The sequence below is a fragment of the Callorhinus ursinus genome, unplaced genomic scaffold (genome assembly GCF_003265705.2).
Source record: "Callorhinus ursinus isolate GAN/ISIS: 27379988/994484 unplaced genomic scaffold, GSC_fseal_2.0 scaffold22, whole genome shotgun sequence".
NCBI classification, from domain to species: domain Eukaryota; kingdom Metazoa; phylum Chordata; class Mammalia; order Carnivora; family Otariidae; genus Callorhinus; species Callorhinus ursinus.
Genome location: NW_027397084.1, coordinates 1198779 through 1209418, shown reverse-complemented (window position 1 = coordinate 1209418; position 10640 = coordinate 1198779). Strand labels below are relative to the sequence as shown.

At 42.6% G+C, this 10640-nt stretch overlaps 1 protein-coding gene across 2 annotated transcripts in view; it reads left to right on the top strand.

Annotated features, from left to right (window-relative positions):
* The first annotated feature begins 1759 nt into the window (after positions 1-1759).
* MRPS10 (mitochondrial ribosomal protein S10) overlaps positions 1760-10640 on the top strand; it is a 19061-nt gene continuing 10180 nt past the window's right edge. For both annotated transcript variants that reach the window (XM_025890726.2, XM_025890725.2), the window contains exon 1: positions 1760-1855. In XM_025890726.2, coding sequence (XP_025746511.1) covers positions 1808-1855 — 48 coding nt within the window. In that variant the 5' untranslated portion in view covers positions 1760-1807. The remainder of the gene's footprint in view (positions 1856-10640) is intronic.

Genomic DNA, 10640 nt, shown 5'->3' with positions numbered 1-10640 from the left:
ATTTTTTTTGAAGATTGACTGATTGATTGATTGGGGCGGGGGAGGGGGAGGTGGGGAGTGGTAGAGGGAGAGAGAATCTCCAGCCAAGTCCTGGCCAAATGCGGAGCCCAATGCAGGGCTCGACCCCATGAATCCTAGATCCCAACCCAAGCAGAAACCAAGAGTTGGACACTCAACCGACTGCACCACGCAGGTGCCCCAGAAGCAACTTTATGTTACAAATAGTGGATGATACTCACCTTGCATCATTATGTGCTGGGCATTATACCAAACCGTCACACATCCCCATCTCATTTATCCTGCATAGCAACTATTTGAAATGGGAACTATTGGGGCACCTGAGTGGCTCAGTCAGTTAAGCATCTGCCTTTGGCTCAGGTCATGATTCCAGGGTCCTGGGATCGAGCCCCACGTCAGGGTCCCTGCTCAGTGGGGAGCCTGCTTCTCCCTCTCCCTCTGCCTGCAGCTCTCTCTCTCAGTCAAATAAATAAATGAAATCTTTTTAAAAAATGAAATGGGAACTATTGTTATAATCTCTGGTTGATATATGAGAAACTTGAGGCTCAGAGTGGGCAAGCAAACTTGCCCACAGTCACTCAGCTAAGTAGTAAACCCAGATTTCCCAATTATAAGTCTAGAGTTTTCTATTATACTGAATTGCATATGTGAAAACACCTGGGGAAAATAAAGCTTAGAGAATGGCACAAATGGAAGAGATTTTTATTATAGCAAACCCCAGTTAATAGCTTTTATAGGGGGTGCCTGGGTGGCTCAGTTGTTAAGCGTCTGCCTTCGGCTCAGGTCATGGTCCCAGGGTCCTGGGATCAAGCCCCACATCGGGCTCCCTACTCTGTGGGAAGCCTGCCTCTCCCTCTCCCACTCCCCCCGCTTGTGTTCCCTCTCTCGCTGTGTCTCTCTCTGTCGAATGAATAAATAAAATCTTTAAAAAAATAAGTAAAAGCCTTTTTAGTTGGAGCTAAATTATGGTGGACATTAATAACCATTTTTTTGGTTATAAAACTTTTGGTCTTGTGGTACTTGGTAATGTCAGCAATTGTAAATTCTGAAATACTAGAGTAACATAAGGAAATGAAGACCTAGGAAGATCTGTAGGACAGTGGTGTACAGGATGGTGGGGGGGTCACAAAAATGTCAAATGGTGTGGGGAAGGAATACAGGATTAAGGAACATAGAAAGGCTATTGAAATGAAGTAAAGGGATGGGACCTAGACTCATTGCAGTAGTACTTTTCCTTTTTTTTTTTAAGATTTTATTTTTAAGTAACCTCTACACCCAACATGGGGTTCAAACTGACACCCCTGAGACCAAGAATCATATGCTCCACTGACTGAGCCAGCCAGACACCCCTAGTTCTTTTCCTTTTAATGAAATACAAATTTCGTTAAAATATTTAAAAACACAGAAATGGGAAAATAAATCAACCATTGATAATCCACTACCCAGAAATAACTGCTGCTAATATATTAACTATACGTATATTTTTTTAAAGCATGTATTATGTTGCCTCCAACAAAACAGGATTTGAAGAGCAAACACTGAAGGAACTTGGTAACTATCTAGATATGGGAAGATGTAATGGTATCAAGACCGAGCGTTGGCCACTCAGCCAACCCTAGGAAAGAAAGCCAGCTGTACTCTCAGACTTGCCCTCAAAAGTGTGGAATCGTGTCTCTATGGTTGTTTCTGTGCCGGAACGCAAGGCTACACTCTCTCCTTTTGCGGAACTCTATGGTCTGAGGACACCGCTGTGACCCCGGAAGCGGTCCTGGGAGGCCTGGACGGCAAGATGGCGGCGCGGGCAGCGCTGTGCTCCATGTGCCGGCGTCTCTGGCAGGTACTTGACGGGCTGGGGGTGCTAAGCCGCCTGACTGGACAGTAGCCACAAAATCTGATTGCCAGATGTCGTTCTGGCCATCGGGAACTTTCTCCGATGTTTATTCCGCATCCTGGCGTTTTGTTTGCCGGAAGGCGGCGAGAAAGGGGCTGGTTTTATTTCGAATTCTCTCATGGGATAAAACATGAGTCAGGGCAAAGACGGGAACAAGAAGAATCGTAGCATGTCAGAGCTGGAAAGAATATTGAACAATATATGTTCCAGGCCCCTCTTTCAGATTTGCAAAATACACTGAAGTTCAGAGGATTGCCTCGATAAAATTAGGGGCTGAACTGATACGAGATCTTAGACCCCTCTCATGGAACCAAATTGGGATACTTTTCTGATATCCGGATGTTGTGAGATTAGATGAGAGTCGTTGAAGTCGTAGGAATGGGTTAAGGATTCTCTTTGCCGTTCTTTAGAGACAAAGCAAGACTTAAGCAGTGATTCTCAACTTATTTGGCCTCAGTACCCCATTAACACTCTAAAACCGGTTGAGGGCTCCAAAGAACTTTTGTTTTTGTGGGTTTTAGCAATGAATATTTAGCTTATTAGAAAATAAAGCCGAGAATCTTAAAAATGCTTGTTCATTTAAAAATAAAATTAACTCGTGTTAATTAACTTTTTTATGGAAAGATAACTAAATTTTTCAGAGGTATAAGAGTGGCAGTGTTTTATATTTTTGTAAATCTCCTGTTAACCTTAAAAATAAAAATTACTTTACCAGCAAAAATGAGTTTATTTAGGAATAACAGAATTGCAATTTGGGACATGCAAGCTGTGGCAAAACTATAGGCAAGTCCCCAAATAAAGGAGAGGCACATTATTTTAGAGAGAACGAGGAAGTTAGGAGGGGCTGTTTTGAATGGAAGTCAATTGGAGAAAAGCAAGAGTTCAGGGCGAAGATGCTTTCTCCTTGGCTGAATTGCAGGGTAGTCAGTTTCTTGTAGAAGATTCAGTGTACATCTTTTTCTGTTGGGGCCTGTAATTGATCATTCTTTCCTGTTGATTATTCTTCCCTTGAGGCCTATAATTGGCAGTTCTTGTAACTGATTTTAAGTAGTGTGGATCCCCTTTTTAGCCTCCCTACTTGAGTGAGGTTTCCCTTTATTTTTACATCTCCTTTTGATTAAGATCTTTCTTTAAAAGCATTGCTGATTGGGAGTCAGGTTTCCATGTTTAGTGATTGTGTCCCTCAGTACCAGGAAGGACTTTTTCTGGTTGCCATGTCTTACGTCTGAGGGAAAGTACAGATTGGAAACCTACTGAGGTCACATTCAAGTAACAAGGAGGGGTGGCAGGGAGAATGCTCAGGCACTTCCATCTGTCAATACGTTATCAGGCTTGTAAGCATTGGAGATCATCTCCTTATTGGTTACATCGTTTTGACAAAAGTTGGACAGGCTAAGTACAAAACTTAAATAATTATACAAAACAAAAGAAGTAATGTAACAATTCCAAATTGTATGATGGTTTTAAACCAGGACCCTAAGTCTGAAGGTAGCCAACTGAAATATTTATTGGCACTTATTCCAACTTAGGGGAGGAAAGTTCCCCCTACAAAGGCAAACCTGGGGTCATGTATGCCTCCTGGAAGTCCCTGCTTAACGTAGCCATGAAGACAAAATAGTGAATACTGCAAGAACACGGTGAAAATTAACTGAGTGCATTTGGGAAAATATACTGTAGTCACAAACATGAAGCTAATAGCTAATGAGTTTTTTGCAAAAATAGCAAAACTTCAAAGGTATATGAAAACAATATTGTTATCTCAAAAGAACTGTTTGGAACCAAATGTAATCCAATAATACAGCATGTAAGGTTGCAAATTTCAGAGATCATGAATTTGGATAAGATGCCAGAGTCAGTTAATAGTCCAGATGAACAAAGAGACTTGTGAATGCTGAACCCTCTCACCCTTCAGAAAAAGCATGTGAAAGTTAATTTGTCACAGGATCATGACGAGGCTGTTTTCAAAAGGCCATAATCAAAGGAAGAGGTTTCCCCCTTTCACAGGGGTTTGGCAAATGCAGACAAGGGCATTTTCTTTCCACAAAAGAGATAGTCGAAGTAAATAGGAAAAGGTATACAGGCCTGACCTGGACACCTTGGGAAAGCTGTCTCTTCAGATGTCATCTGCTTCAGTTCTGAGAAATTTTTACTTTTAGGTCATCAGATGGTATACAGGTCCAGTCAGGGTTTGATGCTTTGTTTAGATTTGTCATGTGAACCCAGCAGTCTATTTGTTGGAGTTTGGCAGCACAAGTGTTGGTTAGCAGTAGTTGATGAGGTTCCTTCCAGCAAGGTTAAAGAGTCTTTCTGGACGTATCTTTACCAGTAGATGAAATCTCCAGGTTGCTTGGTGTGATGATTAAGGTCTGTCTCCCAGGAGAGCACTGTGAAGAGATTGCTTGACCAAAGCATGGTTGTTTTTAATAGAAGTAATTAGGCCTTTACAATGAAGTAGATATCCTTTTATCAGTTGTGGGTCAAGGAGGCAGGTACCAGGTTCATTGGGCGTCCTATGACTAGCTCAGAGATTGAGAGTCTGAGTTCCAAAGTGGGTGGATCTGAGATTCAGAAGGACCAACGGCAGTGCTTTTGGCCAAGGTATTGGGAGAGTCTCTACAAATTTTGCCAATTAAGTCTTAATAGTACCGTTAGTGAGTTTAACTAACCCTGAGGACTGAAAATGATATATATACGATAAAAGTGTTGTAAAACCAGCCAAACAGCACAGACTTGTCAAGGCACCTGACTGGTCACATGGTTTCCCCAATCACTCTGAAGTTCAAGAGGGGTTCCCCCAGTAGGAATAATCCTTTCTAACAGAACTTTAGCCACAGAAGCAGCAGTGGCCTGTCTATAAGGTAAAGCTTTAGTTCAGTGAGAAACATACAAACCATGACTAAAACATATTTATATACATGAGATGGGGGAGTTGTATGAAATTCCTGCAAAGATTTCTTTACATCGTACTTTGGACAGAAGGGATAAGTGAGGTAGATACTTTTTGCAGCCTTATTAATATTTCCCCATGAATATTGGTTAGTGATGCTGTCATTTTTTCAGTAGACCAATGGTTTAATACATGTACAGTGGTAAGTAGTGGGAATGTTAGAATTTCTGGTAAGGACAGATTGTTATTTGGTCCAGACCACAGTTCTCTTTTTATTGAGCCAACAATTACTCTCTTTCCGATACTGTTTTTCCCTCTCTGGGACCAATTGTTGAGTATCTCTGGTTAATTTTTCCAAATTATCATTTTGGGAAACATCCCTTTGGACCATGACAGAGATTTGGCTATTGATTTCTTTGAAAGCAGCATTTTTGTTGAAAATAGTAATGAGGTAGTTTCCTTTGGTGCCCAGGGAGTTGAGTCTGGAATGCCTGGGAACCTTAATAACAGAGCAGCCAGCCAAAGTATGGAATCAAATAAATTTTGGATATAGGAGACGTTGTTAATTTTATCCCCATTGGAGATTAGGAAACTTCTTGACTGCTTCCTAACATTCCAAAGTTATGAACTACCCCAAAGACATACTTACTGTTGGTATAAATTTGCAGCTTTACCCTTAGCCGAAATTCAAGATAGTTAAAGGGGATCCCAAGATTATTTCTTCAGTGGCCTTAACTAAGTGCCGTGGCAGGAATGGCTCAGAAGTTAGGGGAATATCCCCATGCTACAGGGTCTGGTTATTGGCTACAATACCCAACAGGTCCATCACGGTCCCCATGTACTGGGGTGAGTACTCCCAAGGGTGTTCCTTTCCCCTCCACATACAAAGAGTAAAAAGGGAAGTTGGTAATTAGGATGTCTGAGGGCAGGGGGCTTTATTAAAGTCCCAAAAGCTTTGTCTTCTCGATTTTTCCAAATAATAGGATTGGGTTTGTCATTTCTCTTTTTTTAGTAAAGCATATAGAGATTAAGCCATAAAAGAAGTTTCAAATCCAATTTCAACAGCGGCCGGCCAATCCAAGAAAACCTCATAATTGGCACTTCTTTTTAGGTTTGGGGAAGTTCAGGATGGTCTGAGGCCTCCCTGGATCCAAATGTAGGCTTTGTTCTGAGATCAGGTGCTCTAAGTATCAAACCTGAGTTTGAGCAAACTGCAGTTTTTTCTTTGGAGACTTTGTGTTCTTTTAAGGCCAAGGCCGAAAGCTTTAATAGGTAGATGGTATCTTACTGAGAAGGGCAGCAGAAAAGCAAATCACCTACATATTTTATCAAAGTAGAGCCTGCAGAAAACTTTGTCATCCAAATCCATTTTTAAGGTTGGTGAAAAGTAAGAACTCTGTGCAACTCTGAGGCCTTACTGTCCGGGTGTCTTTCCATCCTTCCCAAGTGGAAGCAAAAAGATATTGGCTATCCTTACCAACTGGAATACTAAAAAATACACTGTGTATTTCAATTACAGTGAAAATTTGCTTTCACTGGGAATGGTTGTCAGCAACATATGCAGGTTAGGAACAACAGGGTGCCAAGGGATAACAATGTATTGTTCAGAGGCCTTGGACAAACCTCCATCCTTGGCCATTGAGTTTTCTCACAGGTAAAATAGGGGTATTACTTACTAGGACTAGTGCAGGGGATAATGAGCACCCTGAGCTTTGTAATCATCTGTTACAGGCTTGATGCCTTGCAGGGCTTCTTTCTTTATAGGGTATTCATTAATTGTGGGGAGAGGTTTTGAGGGATCTGCTTGAATCTTGATAGGAAGTGCGCGTGGATTCTGCAGATCAGTTGAAGATTTTGCCCAGAAAGAGGATTTGTCCCAATAGGAATAAACTGTCCCCACATGCAACTATAGTGCTATCAGACATGGAGCAAATAAGAGATGTCAAAAGGTTGTTTAATCCCCCTGGTTGGCCATTTTGATTACTACTGTCAAATTCTAGAATTATTTCCCTCTTTTGGGAGAAGGAAATTCCAGCACGATATGTTTATTAAAAAAATCTTGGCCCAAGGACGCCTGGGTGGCTCAGATGGTTTAAGCATCTGCCTTCGGCTCAGGTCATGATCTCTAGGTCCTGGGATCAAGTCCCAAGTTGGGCTCCTGGCTCAGCGGGGAGTCTGCTTCTCCCTCTCCCCCTGCTCATATTCTGTCTCTGTATCTCTCTGTCTCAAATGAGTAAATAAAATCTTAAAAAACAAAAAAGTCTTGGCCCAATAAATGAATAGGAGCAGAGAAACTATGGAGAAAAGGGTATGTATCTCCCAAAGGACCTAGACCAAAGGGAACAGGTTCAGAGACAGGAAACTGTGATGTTTATTAGAGACCCGTTTGAACTGTTTTAAAACTCCAAGTCAGGGACTGCTTTATAGCACTGGGGCCAAGTACCAAGAGTGTAGTTATGGTGTCAGTAAGGACAAAGATTTTATTCCTGATCTGAACAGTGGTTTCTCTGAGCCAAGTGAGAGGGAGTTTTGGAAAGAGCCCCTGTATTTCCTTGCAGCCATGTCTTGGGAATGAGGGCATTGGAAAGGCTGGCTGTAGAGGGCTGAAGGCACCTGGAGCACTTAAGATGGTAACAATCTTTTTTCCAGTGTTCTGGCTCTTTGCAATAATAGCAGAAACTAGGAAGTTTTTGGTTTTGTTTAAGGGTTGAAAATTAAGAATTTTGGGGTGCCTGAGTGGCTCAGTCAGTTAAGTGTCCAACTCTTGATCTCAGCTCAGGTCTTGATCTTGGGGTCATGAGTTCAGGCCCTGCAATGGGCTCCATGCTCGACATGGAGCCTACTTTTAAAAAAAGAAGAAGATGATGAAAAGAAAATTGGGCACCTGGGTGGCTCAGATGGTTAAGCGTCTGCCTTCAGCTCAGGTCATGATCCCAGGGTCCTGGGATCGGGTCCCGCATCGGGCTCCTTGCTCAGAGGGGATCCTGCTTCTCCCTCTGCCTCTCTCTCTCTCTCTCTCTCTGTCTCTCATGAATAAATAAATAAAATCTTAAAAAAAGAGAGAAGAAAATTAAGAATTTTAGTGGTCTTTCTTTTAGGCGACTGCCCTAGGGTACTAGCAAGCTGGCTTGCCAAATTAACTAAATCAGGAGTGGACACAGTTTCCCATTCCATCTTGTTTTTTTTTTTTTTTTTTTTTAACTAAAAGAGTTAGCCCAGTTCAGCCCATTAAAAAACATAGTTAAATGCTAACCCTGATTGATTCAACATCAAAAGGAAGACCAGAATTTTCTTTGAAAACAATCTGAAATCAATTATAATAGTCATGAACAGGTTCATCAGGCTTTTGTATGAAAGACTGAATTTTGTTCCAGTCAACAGGCTTAGGAAAAGCTACTGTAATTGCTTGGTGGAGATTTCTAGCATATGTTCTAGCGTCTTACCAAAAGTTAGGGGTCTGTTTCTCTAAACTCCTTTCAAGGTATTCCCATTGGGCTAGCTACAACCAGTATTTGGCCTGGCCCTCACCAACATGCATGTGGACTAATTGCTAAAAAATCTGAGAAACCAGGTTGGTAAGTTTGAATAACTGTGTGAAATGCTTCCGCAAACCTATGGGGGTTTTCAGTCACTGTAAGAAACTAACTATGGCTCTCAATTCAGCATCATTCCAGGGAACATAAGAAATTTGGGGGTTATTTGGATCCTCAGAAGATTTAACTTTAGGGGTGCCTGGGTGGCTCATTCGGTTAAGTGTCCAGGTCGTGCTCTCGGGGTTGTGAGATCGAGCCCCGTGTCAGGCTCCATGCTCAGTGGGGAGTCTGCTTGGGATTCTCGCTCCCTCTGCCCCTCCCCCCACTTGGGCACATGCACGTTCTCTCTCTCAAAAAAAATTTTTTTTAATCTTAAAAAGAGGGGCGCCTGGGTGGCTCAGTCGCTAAGCGTCTGCCTTTGGCTCAGGTCATGATCCCGGGGTCCTGGGATCGAGCCCCGCATCGGGCTCCCTGCTCAGCAGGAAGCCTGCTTCTCCCTCTCCCACTCCCTCTGCTTGTGTTCCCTCTCTCGCTGTCTCTATGTCAAATAAATAAATAAAATCTTTTAAAAAAATCTTCAAAAGATTTAAGTGTAAAGGGGCAGGTTTTGATAGGTTCAGTAGAGGGGGGAGCAGGGTGAGGTTTGGACGCAAAGGGAAGTTTAGCGAGAGAATTAGAATGGGGAGGTTGATAGAGGAGGTGGAAGCGCCAGAGGGTGATGGCACCACAGCTGGGGCCTGAGCATAAAGTGACTGCCAGCCTCCTGGGAATTGGGGCTGCGGGGGGATGTCCCTCAGACCCCAGGAGCCTTTTTATCTTTGCCTCAGTTAGTCTAGAAATTGTATTTTGCAGAGAGGCAATTTTAGATTCCTTGATAATGTTTGGAAGCTTTAAGATACCAATCAAAATAGGCATCCCATTCAGTTTCGACGGTTTTAGAGACTTGGCTGCCCGGTTAATTTTGAGGAAATCAGAAGTTCCCGGTAATGACCATTGAAGTTCTAAATTACTTTTGATTAAGTCAGTAACTAAAGTTAGACATGGGCATGAGGAAGAACCACAGCTTTTAAACATAAAACCATCAGTGTTCCAGAAAGGGAGCTGCCCTCAAAGCATTTGAATGACCAGGATCCTGATTCTTAGAGGTTTTTCTCTAGAGTAAAAAAAGAAAAATTCCTGAACAGCACAGTTTCAACAGGAACTTCCTGGTTCCAAAGGAATCAGACCAAAGGCCAGCACAGAACCAGTAGGAATAGCCCAGCTCTGGAAAGAAGGTAGACCAGAACTAACACACTTCTAAGCTGGCACAGTTCCAAGAGGAACTGTTTGGTTCCAAAAAGGAGTCAGACCAAAGGTAAGACAAGTACTCTCTGAAAGGACAAAGCCTTAAAACAGATCCTGGAGTGCTCAAAACACTAAGAGAGTAGAGCTCAAAGTCCAGGAGAAACTTGGCCCCCAACTCCAGGGTTGGTAAGAAAGCAGTGAGCTTCATTGGCTCTGTGGGCCCTGGCACTGTTCGCTCACTAGCCTCAAAGTTGTTGATCATTTCTGGATCCCACTTCTGATCACCAAATAATGTTAACCTTAAAAATGAAAGTTATTTTACCAGTAAAAATTGGTTTATTTGGGAATGACAGAGAGTTGCAGTTTGGGACATGCAAGCTATTGCAAAGCCATAGGCAAGTCCTATAAACAAGAAGAGAAACATTATTTTATGGAGAAAAAGGAAGAAGTTGGGAGAGGTTTTGAATGAAAGTCCAGTGGAGAAAAGCAAGAGTTCAGAGTGATGGTTTTTCATTAGCTGAGTTGCAAGAGGTAATCAGTTTCCTGTAAAAGATTCAGTGAACATCTTTTCCTGTTGGGGGCGCCTGGGTGGCGCAGTCGGTTAAGCATCCAACTCTTGGTTTCTGCTCAGGTCAGGATCTCAGGGTCATGAGATCAAGCCCTGTGTCCACACTCAGTGCAGTCTGCTTGAGATTCTCTCTCCCTCTCCTTCTGCCCCCCCAATAAATAAATAAATAAGTCTTTTAAAAAATTTTTTTAAAGATTTTATTTATTTATTTAACTGACAGAGAATGAGAGAGAGAGACAGCAAGAGAGGGAACAAGCAGGGGGAGTGGGAGAGGGAGAAGCAGGCTCCCCGCGGAGCAGGGAGCCCGATGTGGGGCTCGATCCCAGGACCCCGGGATCATGACCGAGCCGAAGGCAGACGCTTAACGACTGAGCCACCCAGGCACCCCTAAAAAAAGCTTCTTAAGGTTGATTTGTGGTTATAACAGCACTTTAGGCTCCAACTTTTTTTTTTTTTTTT